The following is a 17,498-nucleotide window of genomic DNA, read 5'->3' as shown; positions in this document are numbered from 1 at the left end:
AGTTGATGATCAGCTGAAGGATTTGTTCCTGTTTCTGGAAGGCTCGACTTTCAGTTTTTATCTGCTTCAGAGATTTTATAGGCGAGGAAAAAGAAACTCAACTGACCGACCAGTTCCTGTTGTAGAACATGTCATCACGTTCAGCTTCAAGAAGTGAAAATGACAGAAAAAGCTGTGAAACGCTTAGATAGAAACAACAGAATTAAAAAATGTTTTACGTAATCGTGCAAGAAGGATTTTATCCATAAGATTTATGTTTTAAGTTACTAACCAGAAGTTAACCAGTTAGAGAATAAAAACGTGACATATTTTTGTTTTTTATTTGTATTTAATTTGATCAAAGATTTGTTTCGTTTTGGACTTTCTGCAGTAAAAAGCAGTCAGAAACTGGGCTGTGATCACAGAGGTGGACTTTCTCTGTTTGGTTCCTGTAATTCTGGACGGACTCTTCAGCCAAATAAGCGCAACAAATCTGTTAGAAAAACACGGCAGGCTTTCATTAAATTTTAGTCTCTCTGTTCTGCGTCTCTCCAGCTGTTTTTCTTTCCGGGTGGTCAAATTAAGTTTACTGTCTGCTCGCATTTAATGGGATTACAGAAAACAAAGCTGCCGAGTACAAGCACGAAAAATAAACGAGGGAAATAAAAAGAATAAGTCTGAAAAACAATAGGTAGAGCCAGGAGGAGGGGGGGGGGGGTTAAAGAGCAGGCTGGGAATATGGAACCACTTAAGGCCCCGAGCGCTCACCCTGGAAAGGGTTAAAGATGGCGATGGGATAAGTGGAGCTCGTTTATCGCAATTTTGACAGTGGTAGTTAAATGTTGAGCTTTCCCTCCAAAGTGCCAGTGTCAGGAAGCAGACGAAGCCTTCTGCTCTCCTCGCCTCCAGCCTCCAGCCTCTGCTGAGCTCCTCACATCTCTGGAACGGGTCAAACGGAGAAGGTTTCACCTCCATCCTCATCCCGTCTCCCCACACACACACACACACACACACACGTTTTCCCGGCCTCGCCTCGCCTAGCACCTCGCTGTGGAGCTACATTTCCAAGCTGCGCCCCGCTGGAGACCCCCGCAGATGTCCGGAGCCCGGCGCTGAAGCGGGCGCTTGCCAGCAGCCCAGATGCATCTGCGACTCTTTGCCTTTGTGATGTCCTTTCTATGCGAGGTGATCAGGATGGGGTCCGGCATCGCGCAGAAGCAAAGCGGTGAGTTAAAATCCGACGGCGCGAATAAAACTTCAGCTTCTACAGTCGGCTACAAACACGATTCTGTTTGTGCAACAAAAAGACTTGGAATTAAATTAATGAAACATAAAATATAAAATTAGACTTTTGTTGAATTTAGACAAATTCCTGATGTAGCAGGAAGCAGGTGTCTGAAGGCATTTCTTTTTATTTTAACAATTTTACAAGTAATTTAGTTTAATAATGTTAAAGAATCTGTATTTTGCATATCAACATGTTTCAGTAAGTGTTAAATATGCTCTAAATCTAAAACAAAGATCACTCTGCAGGACACGTTTAATTACTCAGCTAATTATTCTTTCTGGCAGTTTCTAGAGGTTCGGTGTTGTTTGTCATTAAGCTGCTCAGCCCCAGATTTTCCACATTGTTTGGGTGTTCTGCTCAGATTTGGCCCTAATGAGTCCTCCTGAAATGACCCCCGTTAAACCAAACCCAGACAGGTATGTGCTGACCCTCACGCTCGCCAGCGCCTGGCATTTCCTCAAGAATGTGCTAATAACGGAGGAGAATCCAGGCTCCATTGCGCAATCTTTTGGCCTCCTAAATAATCCCAGGACCTTCGTGGGGGAATCAGATACTATGGAATAAAACAGCGGGAGGATGATACAACTTTGTGGGACGTTTTATTCCCGGATTAAGACGTGTGAAGCCAACAGCTCAAAACTGGAAGCTGGATCCAGTTTTCAGGTCTGAAAGGTCAAACGTGAGCGGCAGGAACTCGTTGACCTCCTGTCAGAACTCGTTTCTTCACACGACACAGATTTATGTTTCATTTTTCCATCTTCTTCCTCCTTTTTTTTTTTTTTTTTTTTTTACTTCCTGCACCCTCTCACCCTTCTGTTGCATCTGGACTTGGTTCCTTCGGCCTCTTAAAACACAAACAGAGGGGCAGAAACAGAACCGGGGCGTGTTGGATTTCAGCGTGAAGGCTGAGGTGCAGAGGTCCGAGGGGGGGCCCGGGCCCGTTATTACGTCCATCAGGGCTGGTTCCGAGTCCATCTGGTTACTGTAGGTAATCAGGAGCATGTGTGAGCGTTTTACAGGGGAAAATGATGGAAACTGGAGATAAAATCCTGCTGGGTTTTCCACAAATTTAATGCAAACCAGTGAAAAGTTACAACTTTGTCTCAATAATACTTTAATATTGAGAATAATCCTCATGATTCAGATCCGTAAATATTCATTTCATCTCTCGTCTCGTTTTTCAGTCATGAATGGAAACTTTATTTTGTATTTGTGACGTAAATGTTGACATTTTTACGCTGGAATGAGTAAAATATTTTAAATAAAATGGAGCAGATTCAAATCGATTTATTCACTGATCTGCCGTCTGATTTTAAAACTCCAAACAGCATAAATCAGAACTTCAGGACTGACTGAAAAGCTTGGTTCTGGTTCTGGTTCCATATTTTCCACATTCCTGTCGCTGAAAACTCGGTTCTAACGTTTTCGCCAAAACAAAACAACAAGCGTGTAGCGAAAACACGAGGTCTGTTTCCGCGTCACCAAAGTAATTCTGACAGAGAAATGTTTAGATTTTTATACATTCAGGCCAAAAATTAGGCTGCAAATAAATTATTAAAGACTTAATTTGAAACACTGATGAAAGCTCAGGTAGTTTTTTATGTAATGAACTTCTTAATAATTTATAACTTTTAAAGATTAAATCAGATTAGTTCTGTTTAAGAGTCTAATCCTAAAGATTTAACCGCGATCAAATAAAAAATAAAGTTTTCTTTAATTATGTAACTAAAGTGAAGATAAGATGCGTTTCAGTACATACGTAAAATAAAATAAAATCATTAAATAAGAATTAAAATAACAAACAGCGCAGCAGAACCTGACTGAATGGAAGAACAGGTTGTTTTTCTTTAATTTATAAGTTTTATTCAGGTTTAGACGTCGGCGAGTTAATCCATCAGCTCTTTACTTCCTGGCCTCCGATGAGCCGCTTCATTAAAAGTTTAAATAAAGAAGCCGTCAGAAACGAACCAACGTCAGGACTGCAGGAGTCTGGACCGGGCTGAATCAGAACCTGGACTTCCACTGAACAATCAGGATCAACTCTTTAGTCTCTGGATTCATGAAACAAATTTTAATTAATTTAAAATTTCTCTAAGATGCAGAAAGAAACGAAAGAGGCTGTTTGGAAATTAATGAAAAATACAAAATAAAAGCTGACGTCATTGAAATAAATTCTTTCCGAGCTTTTATTTTTAAACTTCTTTCCTCCCAATCAAATAAAACAGAAGTGTAACATTTAAAAAGATTATTTTAAAAGCTAAAAGGAAACCGGACCCACGGGTCGGAACCAAAAGACCCGAAGTTTCACTTTTTAAACGTTTCAGTTTATTCTGTTTATTCAGTTAATTAAACTGTGGGATTAAATCTAAAGTTTTATAAAAAGGTTTAAATGAAGCTTCTGTGCCGTTTGTCAGAAAAGGTCAAAGGTCGTTTATGAAGTTTTTAAAAACAATCTCTGAGGAGGGAACCATCGGATCTAAAACTAAAATAAAACCTGTTTACTTTGGATCGTTTTAAACCTTTAGTTCTTTAATGTTTATAAATTCCTTTATTTTTAGGAACACGCAGGTTTTCTCTGTGCAGCTCGTTAACTCATTAACCTGTCCTACAAACGCTGCGTTTATTTAGTTATTTATTAGTAAATGTCACCAATCCTGGTTCAATTTAAACTGGAAGCAAACATTTATTTAAACAGTTTATAAAAAACAAGTTAACAAAAATATTGGTTTGAGACCAAACTTATTCAGATTGTAGCTAAATGTCTCATTCAGGCGGGTTTTATTATCTATAAAAAGATCACGGGTTAATATTTTATTTATTGCCCTCAGAGAGACCCTCAACATGAACTGCATTTATTCCTTTTTATTAATGTTGAATTAAAAGCATCTACAGTTTGGAATAAAAACTAAATGCAGGATTATTTTGGTTTAGAACTTCATATAAACCCTGAATATAACACAGAACCTGATCAAGATTCTGAGTAAAGTGGGCTGAAACTGCAGTTCTGCATTAGTTTGGTGTTTTTTGGTGTTTCTGTCTAGAAGCTGACGGAGTAATCAGGTTCAGGTGTTCCTGCTGGCTCACGCTTCTGAACACGGGTGAAAAATGATTTTATCTCAGTGTTTGAACTGAACTCTGAGTTCAGCAGAAACATTCCCACTTTAATACAGACAAAGTGAAAACTGCATCACTGAGCAGAAGAAACAGTTAAAGGAGGGAAATAAAAATAAAAAAACTGATCTTTGACCGAAGGGTCCAACAGGAAGTTAATCCAAACCGTTTGGACTTCCTGTTCCTGGTTATTTTGTTGTAACATATCATAAAGGCCAAGATTAAAACAGTATTTTTACATAATTAAACAGAATTCCTTTTAATTTGTCTTTCCTAAAACTGGCCATTCACCTTAACATCTATAAAATGAAGACTGAAGAAGATTTGAAGTCGGCAGCGACCTGTTTCAGTTTTCACCCCTGGCTGTTAGGTGGATCTGTGTTTCTTCCCTCTGAAGACAGAATTAGTTTGTTAATAAAAATCTTTATCTATTTGAACGGCTACAGAGTTTCCTCTGATATTAAGACCAGAACCATCAGTCTTAATGAAGACAAGGATCCTAAACTGGACTCTGAAACAGACCCCAGTGTTGCTGTGAAGCCGTGCGTTTGTTTCCTGGGTTTATTTTGGCACTTTTCAGACTCCGTACGCATCTCTGTGAAAGTTAAAGCCTCGCTGTCCATGAACACGTCTTCTTGTTTTATAAATTTTCTAACATCGATTTATCGAGGCGTTATTAATTATCTCCATTCAACAAGTACGTTGACAAACACTAATACTTCTGGTAGATTTCAGAGAGTCTGTACTGTACGGCAGGAAGCTGGACAAACCAAGTAAATTACAAAATAAAAACATATTTGGCCCATGCTACAGATGAATTTGTGGATTTATCGCGGATGATTTGTCTGCTAACATGGCCGTATTTACCGTTATAAAGATGAACCCAGGTTATTTGGGAGTCCCTATTGTTGAGTTGAAGTTAGGCTTTTAATTCCTTACTGCTGGGACTCCTCTGTCTCCACGGACACATCTCTGCATTAAAGCTTCAAATTAAAGAAAACAAAACTTCTTCAGAGTCACTTCTGGAGTCGGCAGCACAGAAATAAGACGTGCTGTTGGGGTATTCGTGCGACTGTTTGGACTCAGAAATACCATCAGATCGTTTGTTTTCACCCAGCTGACACAGTTTACTTGTTAATACACACATTATGGTGCATTGTGGGAATTTAGCTCCAGCCTCAAACTGATTAAACACACCTGAGTTTACCTTTAATATCAAACGAGCCTCAGTTATCCCACTTCCTGCTTGTAGTTGGAGGATTATTTTAAAAGTAGTCGATTACAAACTGGAATAAGTGGAAAGCTCTTAGCTGCCACCTCCTCTCTTAACTTTACGAGTTCAGTTTGAGCCTCAGAGTTTTAAACGTCAGAAACCTCGGAGCTCGTTACACCTGGAGTTCGTTAAAACACCCAGCGCGCTCCCATGCCAAGGTCAGAGGTCACCGTTTTACGCTACCTAAACCTGCAGCTCCTCTGAAAGGCCTTAGAGCCAGCAGATTGATTGCACATGTGCACAGAACCGAGCCGGGCCCTGACTGGTTCTGGAGAGATCTGCTCTCAGCTCGGCTCGGAGGGACAACGATGAGATGAGGTGAAAACACGCCTCCAACACCTCGAGGTTAAAGATCCTTTTATACGGCGTCGTAAAGCGCCCACAGAACTGTGCAGAAGTCTCGAGCCAAAACGTCATTTCTTTATGTTCAGTTCACGTCGGGACTTCACTCCTCAGGCTTTTTCTTTTTTAATTTGTAGATCATCTATTTACAGCAAACCAGTTATTGAAACTGAATTTGTCCCAAAAATTGAGTAAATATTCTTTGCTGCCGTTCTTCTAAACTCTTGGAATGGCTGGAATGATTTCCGTCTCTTCTCTGTCGTTTTGTGGTCATCACTTTGTGCCATTTTGGGGTTTTTTTCTGTGCTGCATAATCGCTTTCAGTTGGATCTCTGCAGGATCCAAACTCACCTCCTGGCTCGGTCCCGGGTTCCAGTCCTGGACTGATCTTGTCAGAACCGGCTGTTGAGGCCCGTCAGACTTCAAACGCTCCTTCAGATGTAGGAGAGTCCGGGTTCTCTGCCAAAAGACAGAAACAGAATGTTACTTTGCTTTATTTTAAGGAATTTGCTGTTTCTTGTTGACATAAAGATGCTTTTTTTACCCACATTTTACAGAATGTTATTCTGATGTCTGTTCAGAGACCAAACCCCTGCTGGTTAATCTCCTTTAATCCGTGTGTTTCGTGTTGGAAGAACTGAACTGAATATTTTGATGCTTTGACCGTGTTTCTGCCTTAAAGACAGTCTCCAGGTGAGGAGTTTCAGCAAATTAACCCAAATTCAAACCTTAATTAAGCTGCATTCCTTAAAGGAACGCATATCTGTGTTGATGAGCTGTGGCAGCCATCTTGAATCCAGCTGATTATAAAAGTTGGTCAGTTGTAGATGAATATCTAACGATTACTTTCTGAGAATTTTATTGAAATTCATCCACTGGCTCAAGAGACATTTTGCTAACAAACAAAGGTAATTACATGTTCGCCCACCTTTTATGGCAGTGAGTGATAATCAATATCCCCAGAGAAAGTAGAAAGGCTCCACCTCACTGTGTTAGCCTGTTAAATGTTAGTTATAGTTATTGATTATTTTAAATGTTATTATTATAATTATTATCTTTATATGTTTTTACCCACGACTGCTTCAGCTGTCATTTACTGTACAATAACTTTATCTTAGGTTGTGTTGCTACATGTCAATAATCTGCTTATAACTACACTATCAGCAGCTAAACCTAAAATATGACACGTTTATATTTAGACCTAATAAACCAAATGTTTGCATTCAGTTTTTAGTGCCTAGCAGGTAGTTTTAGGTTTGAGTCAGTTTAGTTCATTTGTTTCTGTCTTTACGCGGTCAACACTGAGATTTTCACATCCACATGAAAACCATGGTTCTGGCAAGAAAACCTGAGATTTTATAAATTCTCCCCAAGTGAAGACTTTCACAAACAGTTTTTGGTGGATGTGTGACACTGAGAAACAATGACATAGCAGCCAATTCAGTGCATGCCCACGATCACTTTCTGATCTGAAGACCAAAACACTTTTTCCATCCGTTTCCCTTCATTCTGACACTGTCGCCGTTAAACTTTCACGGTGTGCTGAAATGGTTCACAGAGGAAACTGTAAATGGTGTCAAATAAAAAAACAAGTTACAGTTGATTGGCAGGAGGCCAGGTGATGCTGAGGTTAGTCTCTGTGAAACCGAACGGTACCAGTACAGAACCTTTCCTGTCTTTAACCTCGGTAACCCGCTGACGTTTGGACGCAGGCAGTTTGAGAGGATCACGGTGCGATTGTTCAGACTCACGAAGACTTGAGGCGTGGGGTTCAGCTCCTGAGCAGAAATAAATCCATCGTTCCCTGCCTCTTCATATCCCTCCTCATCCTCATCAGATTGAGAGCATTCCTACTTTTATCTGTCAGCTCTGTGTGAATCTGAGAGCACACGTCACTACATGACTCTAATTTATCTGATTTTATTTACTTCATCTGATCTGCTTCTGAAAGTTGTACCATTGATCACACTATTTATTTTAATTCAAAATATTTATAAAATCTTTAATTTAACTCCCTGTGGTATTTAAAATTTTTAAATATCCATCCCTCCATCATCTGCTGCTTGTTCAGGAAGCAGGAAGTCCAGACATCTCTGTCCTCAGCCACCTCTTCCAGCTCCTCCAGGAGGATTCCAAGGTGTCCCCGGGCCAGCCGAGAGACAGTCTCTTCAGCGTGTCCTGGCTCTTCCCTGGGGTCTCCTACCATTTGGTTTGGACATGCCCTGAAATCCTCCCTAGGGAGGAGTCCTGAACCCCACCTCAGCTGGCTCCTCTCCATGTGGAGGAGCAGCGGCTCTACTCATTTCAACCACCTGCACCTGAGACCTCATTCGTTCAGTCACAACCCAGAGTTCATGACAACAGGTGAGGGTAGGAACGTAGACGACTGATAAACGGAGAGCTTCGCCTTGCAGCTCAGCTCCGTCTTCACCACGACAGACGGCCACAGAGAAAACAATACTGCAGAAGCTGCACCGATCCGTCTGTTGATTCCTCCCTCCCAAGATACTTAAACTCCTCCGCTTAAGGCAGCCAGACTTGTTCCTCCTGAAGCTGAGGTTTGACAATCAACTGGACTCTCTTCTCCAGAACCCCTGATGAGACCTTACCAGTAACTGGTAATTGGAACAAACTCCTCGGTCCCCTTCTTTAAAGGGGGAACCAACACGGCAGTCTGCCAATCCAGCGGCTCTGCGCCTGATGTCCACACGATCTTACAAAGACGTATCTACAAAGACAGACCTTTGAGGAACTCAGGGTGGATCTCATCCACCCCCAGAACCCTGCCTCTGCAAACCCTTTTAACTACCTTGGTCCTGGTTCTGGGCCGACCCACTCAGTTTGGGTTGCAAAATATGAAGCTCAGCAGGTGTTTGGACACTTATCAGATTTACCTTACAGCTTCTCTCTGTTAAAAATATCTGCATGCTTTGATCAAATAAAACAAGCAAAAATGACTTTTTTATCCTTGTTGTTATAAAATCCTGTTTAGTTTTTGTCTCATTAACAATCTGTTTTTTACTGATGCTGATTTTTAGACATTTTTTCTGTTTTTCTAGAGAGAATTAAGCTGTACACGCAGGTTTTTATGTTCAAAGTTAAACTGCTGTACCTATAAAGCCTTCAGCCAGCAGCATCTACAGTTTAGTGTTTTAAGGAGATCAGACGGGGATTTTCTTGAAGTTCAGATAGCGTCTCGGCATCTTGAGGATTTATAGAGTCCTCTTATCCTTTCTTCCCCTGACCTCCAACCCCCTCTGCTTTCATTTTAATATCTTCCCTAAATAATCCTGAACAATCCCGCTGTGTCCTAATGTGCTTCCTGTTGTCTCCTGCAGCTCAGAGAGAGACGTCAGACGACTGTCAGAGCTGTCTGGAGTGTTCGCGGGATAACGGCTGCGTTCGCTGCCCGGAGCGACTCTTCCTGTTCCTGCAGAGGAAGGGGATGTCCCATCACGGGACGTGTCTCCATTCCTGCCCTGCTGGACACTTTGGACAGAGAGGGAGGGACGTGAACCGCTGCATGAGTATGTAAATATATAAGTGTGTGTGCTAAAGAGTAGAAACAAAAACAGGATCCATTATAATTGTTTAAGTCTTCAACATAACAGTGTGTTATGTTGAAAAGTTTCCAATGAATTCTGGGAAAAGGTCCCATGGAAAAACAGGAAGTTGAATAAATTTCAGTAAACAGTGAAGAGTCAAACTGATGAGGGGTTCAGAAATACTCAGGTGAAAACCAAGCCTGCTCATTAAATACCCCGGTGTGTTTATCGTTGCTTGAAATTAACGTACGTCTGTTCTTTCCCCTCAGAGTGCCGCTCTTCAGACTGCGAGAACTGTTTCAGCCGGGACTTCTGCACCAAATGTAAACCCGGCTTCAAGCTGTATAAAGGCAAGTGTCTGAGCCGCTGCCCAGAGGGAACCTTTGCCCACCAGGCAGACTGCTTCGGTAAGAATTAAAAACAAAAAAAATGCAATATATGGAGATACCGAAATACAAGAACTGCACGACCTTAGGGGTTCTAACTCCGGTTCGTTTCCTCTGCACAGATATAAAGATCCATATCTTAATGCCCGAGTATGAGAAGCTTTTTATTTCTATGAATTTTACGATCAGCGTGCAGAAAGATGAACTACTACTGACCTTTATAAGTCATGCTGCACAGAAGTAAAATAATAACAATAATCATTAATACTTTTATCCAGATCTCCAATTTCTGTTTAATGTATGTACACAGATGGATTATGTGTACATGTTTAAGCTGAATTTTTTTTTTTAAATAGCCTTTTTAACGCAGAAATATGTCCTTAAAGACTTCATCCGGTTTGGTATTACTGCAGACCGGATGAAAAGAAAACACCCAAACCTCAGAGAAAATATCTGAGTTACAGCTATTTTTGTGTTGTTGTGGCAGCCATCTTGAAACGTGTTGTACCTGCACAGGTTCATGCAGGTTCAGGAACCACTGAAGTCGTTAACTGATGAATTATTTAATAGAAAATCTGATTAGTAAAACATTCAGCAGCTGCATCATGTTCTCTTTCTGAACCCTTCCTCCTGTGAGGTGGAGATAGAAACTGCTCATTTTCAGACACATAAAAACAAATATTTAGCTATAAATGCGTAATTAGGTTCCATGAATACTAACAAAATAAGAAAGGTGCGTTTGAATCTGTGGTTTCCATCTAAACTCTCAGCATGGGTTTGTGAAACGGTTGAACTGACCACCTCTAAAACTCTGAAAACTGAAGTGAGGTTTAACTAACAGCAGACCTGTTTTCCTTTTATGTGCCTCCCCGGCTGAGCGGCTCCATCTGAGCACATCTTCTGTGGAGCCATCAGACTTTAATGACTCCTTATCAGATTACGTGACATTAACAGCACGTTAGGTGTTTTTGTCTTCCCCACCTGGGAACAGTAATCTGTCCTTTATCTGGGTTTAAATCTAAGATAAATCCTTTCTGATGGGGCCAAACACATGAAACCTGTTAAAATCTTCAGAGGAGTTTCTGAATTTATCTCTGTCCTGCTGCGTATAATCCATCCCTCTTTTTTAAGTAAGTGAGATATATGATTGAAGTCCATCATTATTTGATGTGATCGATTCTCTTCTGCTGTCCACCTGCACCATCTGCAGCTACCGTTCCTTTTTCAGGCATCGAGGCAACATCTGGTTTAAATGCTGCCGTTTTATGTCGGGCTATTGGTACACACCTTAACCAGCTCCAGGAAAGTCTCTTCTTTCAAATCTGACAAACGTAATGATAATTACCAAGATATGTGGGCCCCTTTTGGCCCAGCTTGTGGATTTTCCATCACTGACTGCATGGAAAAAGTTTGGTGACTGATTTTATGGATGAAGTCACTCATCAGCAGCCGGCTACAAACACTCAGGTCTATTTATGGTTCGGCTGGCATCCGTCCACCTTCAAGCTTTGCACTGTTTTTGCCAAAGATCTGAAGAAAAAGTTAATCCTCTTTTTCTGTCACTACTCTGAAATATGTTTCTTTTTTTTGTTTCCAGTCGTTTTCTTTAATCTATGATCAAATTCTACCTGCACGCCGTTCCTGTAAATCAGAATTTTAGGCTCCTTTTCACAGGAGTAACTTTGAGTCTGCACTTTGCTTCTGCTCAGGTTTTATCATTTAAAATAGGCATAAAAAGCTAAACTTTAACTGTTTTTTATGCTTTTTTAACCAGTTTATCAGACAGAGGATGAAAAATGAAACAGCATTTTTAATTTTTAAAATTGGACAAATACTTTTTGAATGGCAGCCAATTAACTATTCTGACAAATAAAAAAGGACCAAAAGTTTCATTTTCAGGGGATGAAAACACGTCTCCAGACTGACAGACGTGGACATAGGTGTGACACTGTCCCCCTTCAGTCCATCTCATCTCTGTCTCTTCTCGTCTAGAGGACGATCCTCCGGTCTTGCTGGGAGAGTGGAGCGAGTGGAGCGTCTGCGCCCGTGACGGCGCCACCTGTGGGTTCAGATGGGGAAAGCAGACCAGGGTCCGGTCGGGCGTCCAGTCCGACGACAAAGGATCCTCCCTCCACCCGTTCCCCAGCGAGACGCAAAGATGCAGGATGAAGAAAAAATGTCCCGCAGGTGAGAGACGCGGCTGACGGAGGCGGGGCTTCTGGCAGGTGCAGCAGTTAGAAGCAGCTCCTAACGAGCAGGTTCTGACCGGAGGTTTTTCTGGCTCGTTTCTGAATTAGTCCCGTTATGTTCTGCGTCGAGCCGAATCAGGAAGATCAGACACAATCAGACATTTACGGATTTCCTCTCAGGACAGTTACTGTGTCATGGTGTAAAAGGTGCCGAAGGAAAGAAAAGTTTTAAAGGCAGAGACAAGCAGAAACTGCTGGAGACATTTTGTAACCTTGGTGATTACTGACTGATATGTTGTGCAACCACTCACTCATAATATTTGCTCATTTCCAAAAGAAATGAAAAAGCTCTCTGAGTCAGGCTCTCCCAGATTTCTCCAGCTGGTCTTGATTAAAGCTGCATTACAGGCAAATATAAATATATTACAGAAACTTTTCAAAAATAAGCCTTATTTTTCAAAGCCAGTGTTATAGCACTCAGAAGATGTCTTTAGGTAGCTTATGTTCAGAATAAATGGATTTTAACAGAACCGCAGTCGGCCATGTTCTGTCAATAATTACCAATACTAATCACCACTTTAAATTGCATTAATAATCTCTTTTTCAACCGTCTCATTTTGATGTTTTTTGTGATTTAGGTACAGAAACTCCTTATTAAAGAAGTTGCTCTTGTAAGACATTAGCATCTTTGCTGTTATATTTATAGCGTTGCCAGATGTTTCTGTCTTTTGAACATGGGACTTTTTAAAAACTGACAGGGCGGAGGCGTTTGATGTTTCCCATGAATCTTAGTGTTCTGTCACAGCGGCTACTTCTGCCAGCAGGAAACAGAAATTGTGGCATTTCTCACATTCTTTGGACTGCTTTTATTTAATTCACTTTAACACTAACTGGGATGACAAATGAAATAAGCCGTTTATGACAACGTGGAGCTGAGCGACTAAAGAAAATATATAAGAAGTGACTTCTGAAGTTGTTGGTGATTAATGACACTAATCTGCGTTTTATTTTTTCATTAATATGTCATGAAAAGGCAGGCAATCATGTAACTGTCATTGTGTTTGTAGGCAAAATATCTTGTCAACCATTGATCAGATTTTAATGAAACTCTGGATGAACATCTCCAGCTGATTAACCTGATTCAAGATGGCCGCCACAGATTGGCAATGAAGATTAACGTTTGAAGATAACAATAAGAGGATCTTAAAGAAGCTTTTTATGTTTAATTACTTCATGCGTCTCCATTTTTACACATCAAATAATAGCAGAAGCTCCGCCTCTCCTGAGAAGCCTGCTCTGCTCTGATTGGTCAGCTTCACTAACCTGATCAGGCACCGCCCACCACCAGCTCTGCTACAACATTTTACACACACACACACACACTCAGAAGTTGTTTTAGTTAAACCTAAATGATGCCTCATGTGCGAGTGCAGGATGAGTCAGCTTTTGTTTTAATAAATCTAAATAAAAACTACTTTCTCTGCAGTCGTTGAGCAGAAAACGTAGGTGACTGACAAACAAACGCTGCCAAACCAGAGAAAGGTCAACACCTGGATTCAACTAAACACAAACTTTTCCCATTGGAGCGCTGCAGAGATTCATATGTTTCAGCTGGGAATTATTATTTAAACCTAACAGCAGAACAGCTTCTCATTTTCAGGAAAACACGTCCCGCTTTACTGGAAGAGATGCTTCAGAAGAGCCAAATTATTGTTCTGCATCAAGGAAAGCAAACAACTACAGGCTGAGCTACAAACTGTGCGATCTCTGATTAAAACCTGAACGATCGTATCTCCTCTACAGAAGTGTGGCCAGCAAAGTAAAGAAGGGGCTGATTGTGGTTGTAGATCAATTCAATGTTTCTTATCTAATCAACCCGTGAGCAGCAGAAGTCAGGACAGTGACCACTAATAAATATGAAGGACTGGGACTAAAATATCTGATAAATATCAGGCCTGAATTTGTTCTGAAGTGTAAAGACAGGAAGAGATTAACTGCCGGCAGCATCAGAAGAAGAAAACAAGCCGCCATCATCAGGTCAGGTGGTCGGGTCAAAGGTCAGCATCATTAGGAACCCAAACCTGAGGTCAGGAGGAGGGAAATGTCCAGAATCATGGAGGAAACTCCCTTCATTAATGAAAAGCCTAACATTCCCTGAAGGAATGCATATCGCCCGCCACGCTCCACGCCAGCTTACAGAAACCATGACACGGCAAATTTACATCAACCTCCACGCTAACAATGACCCAACAATTTTGGAGGGGTACTTAGTGTGCTACAGATGACCCCATCTTTGTTTAAAACTTTGGTGACGGAAGAAATGCATTCCTTTAAAAAACAAAAATAAAAATCTAGTTTCATTTATGAATAAAAACAAAGTCAAACTTCCCTGAGCTGGGTAATGTCTGAGCTGTTTTCAGTTATATCGACTGTAAAATAATATGAAGGAAGCAGATATCAGAAGGTTCCCACATTACAGTATTTTTCAGCTAAACTCTGTTAAAGTTCTCCTTTGAAAACTTGGCGGCGCCCCTGAACTCCACGTCAGAACGCTCAAACTGTCCTTTTAAACGCTGAACCTGACTTCATTATGCAGTTAAGCTGGCTCCATCCAAGGAAAAGTGAAGTTCTGGATGTGGTTCTTTTCATTCAGTGTGTAATATCACTAATGCTTGCCTGCAGAGTGGCTGCGGGTTGTACACCAGCTATCTAAATTCACTCTAACAAGCTTTTGATCCGTCCCAACCACTGCATTCCTCTCAGTAATGACATCTGGAACCCCCATCCCTCCAGACTGTTCTCATTTATAGTTCCATGATGGTGCAATGGCCTACAAACTCCTATCAGAGCCAGGGCATCCCTTAGACTCACATCCAACACCAGAAATTGACGCGCTGCACCTCAAAAGCTGTTTTGAGTTATTGTTTAACCCACGAGGCTTGTTTCAGCGCCGACACATGAATGTTGTTTTAAGTCGCTTTGTTTGGAGGACTGAATGTTGATGGAGCCAACAGGATGCAGAATGTTGGCTCCATGTCGGCAACGTCAGATCTAGTTTAAAAAAAGAGAATTGGCAGCACTGACAGATAATTCTGAACTTCACCTTGATAAACCTGGAAGCATGGTGATGATGTGGCCTTCGTCCCTCCTGTGAGGCAGAGCAGAAGATGGTACAGTCCCGTGTTTTTAACCTTCCCGAGCCAACTGTAATTTGTTTCAAGCTGCAGATTCTGCCTGCATGCATGCCTGAGTGTTTTCAACTTCTTCCACAATGGAAGGCATGTTATTGGAAGCAATTACCATTATCTTTGTCAGATCGTATGTCCGGTGGCATTAGCAGGGGAAGGAATCGGATCCAGAGGAGTCTGGTTCTGGGTTCTGGCCCGTGTACCTACAGAGTACACATCTGGAATGTCTTCCTGACATTCCTCGGTTGGTCCAGATTAGACGGCTTTAGTCTTTTAATTAGCTGTCTCTTGCCTCAGAGTCTTCAGATGATGAGGAAGGACATTTATCTCCTCCTCTTCAACATGACTTCACTGATGGCAGCAACTTTCATAGATCAACAGGAAGGTTTCCTTGCACTTTAACAACGCAACAGTTAAAATGTGCTGCTGAGGAGTATCACAGCTGCCAAACCGTTTTTATCATTTTAATCAGCAACATATCCACAGGTTCAGCTGGTGAAGCCAGAGGCTCACTGGAGACTCAAAACTGCAGCAAACTTGGAAGAAAATATGCAAATTCCTCGCAGACGTCCCATAGCAGTTATGATGCTTAATAAATCCTGGCGCTGCGCTCGGGCAGAACAGGACGGGGGGATACCACACAGCTGTGTACAAAAACACGAGTTAAACACGAGTTCAACTCGACTCAACACAGCCATAAAACAGACCAACGTCCAGAGCGCACGCCGCCTGTCTCACAATGACCTCTGGAAATCACACATTTAATAAAGTGTCCAATGAGTGCTCCAGAACGACAAGGAATAAAGTGAGAAGGGTCCGAGACAGGTTCCAGATGCTCGAAACGGCTCTGATCCACTTTCAGAAATGTTTCTTTTGGATATTTTTCCAAACATGCTGAAACCTCCTGCGACGTGGGAGCAACCGTTCCAAACGTTGGGACGTTTTAAAGCTCGGTGAAATCCTGGATTCAAAGATCAGGAACACGTCGGTTGATTAGCTGACTGGAGAAATGCGTTCTTGAAGAGTTTAAATAAAGATCTGTTAGCGCTCCGAGGACTCTCAGCTACTACCACACAACTTTCTACACTGTTCATTACACAGCAAGCTCCTAAACTAGAAAACAAAGAAGGATTAACCATTATCCCGAGCAGGATGTATATGGTTTGTCCCATATTGAAACGTGAAAGCGCGTTCTCTTTGTAGAGCATCTCTGCAGTCAGACACATGTTTAGCATTACTATGACAGCTTAATAAGTTGTATTTATATTGATGATGATGCCCCATAGTGAGCCGGATTAAACCAGCCTGCGTTTAGATCCATGACAGATTCAACACGCCGTTCAACTGGAAGGGGCTGCGCGGCGTTCTGTTATGGGAAATGGTGGCATCTGTAATAACTGTGACTGAGCGCCCCGGAACGACAATTTTTCATTTCTTATTGCATTTGTGCTGCAAGAAGAAATGAATCAATAAGAATTATAATTCAAAGCCGATGTTTCTGGTGGCACCTTGCCTGGTCATTACTTCTGCTCTCTGGCTGCTTAAAAGTTTAATTTGTACAAAGAGTTCCTCTCGGGAGGGAATATCGCCTGACAGCAGCTGTACCTCGGTGTTCAAATGTACTCAGAGCTGCACGGATCAAGCACAGCCGTGGTTCAGCAAACTGCAGCTGAAAACATCACAATGTTGAAAATCAGCACAAAAAACTGGGACCATGGTTTGGTCCACATTAATCTAGTCTAATAAAGGTAATCAGTTTAATTTAGGTGTAAACTGCAGGTTAAACTGTCAGTTATCTTAGAGTTCGAAGGACTCGATATCTTCTTCAGGATGAGTCTAAAACTTGTCCTGAAGCACCACCCTGAGGTGGACATGAAGATACCTGATGAGTCTGATCCGGTTCCTGCTGCAGATCCACTAACAGGAGATGTTCTGTGGAGATCAGAGCCTAATTAAGGCTCTTTGTTTTCCTTTCTTCCATCAGACCCGTTTTGGTCCAACCTCTGCAGACAGACAGGTGGATCCGGGTCCAGCAGGGTTCTGACAGTTCTGAATTACAGGTGCTGGTCATAAAATTAGAATATCATGAAAAAGTAGATTGATTTCAGTAATTCCATTTAAAAAGTGAAACTTGTATATTATATTCATACATTACATACAAACTCATATATTTCAAATGTTTATTTCGTTTAATTTT

General features: G+C 41.4%; 1 protein-coding gene across 2 annotated transcripts in view; it reads left to right on the top strand.

The window, feature by feature from the left end:
- Positions 1-800: 800 nt before the first annotated feature.
- Positions 801-17,498, top strand: part of rspo4 (R-spondin 4) — a 23,443-nt gene continuing 6,745 nt past the window's right edge. Inside the window, exons 1-4 of one of the 2 annotated variants that reach the window (XM_037975161.1) lie at positions 801-1,204; positions 9,332-9,520; positions 9,808-9,888; positions 11,917-12,111. In XM_037975161.1, the coding sequence (XP_037831089.1) occupies positions 1,120-1,204; positions 9,332-9,520; positions 9,808-9,888; positions 11,917-12,111 (550 nt within the window). In that variant the 5' untranslated portion in view covers positions 801-1,119. Of the gene's footprint in view, positions 1,205-9,331; positions 9,521-9,807; positions 9,946-11,916; positions 12,112-17,498 lie in introns of both variants that reach the window. The other variant, XM_017429220.3, reaches the window with a different exon arrangement.

The sequence above is a fragment of the Kryptolebias marmoratus genome, linkage group LG4 (genome assembly GCF_001649575.2).
Source record: "Kryptolebias marmoratus isolate JLee-2015 linkage group LG4, ASM164957v2, whole genome shotgun sequence".
Classification (NCBI taxonomy): domain Eukaryota; kingdom Metazoa; phylum Chordata; class Actinopteri; order Cyprinodontiformes; family Rivulidae; genus Kryptolebias; species Kryptolebias marmoratus.
The sequence above is the reverse complement of the archived record's forward strand: the minus strand, read 5'-3'. Positions and strand labels throughout refer to the sequence as shown.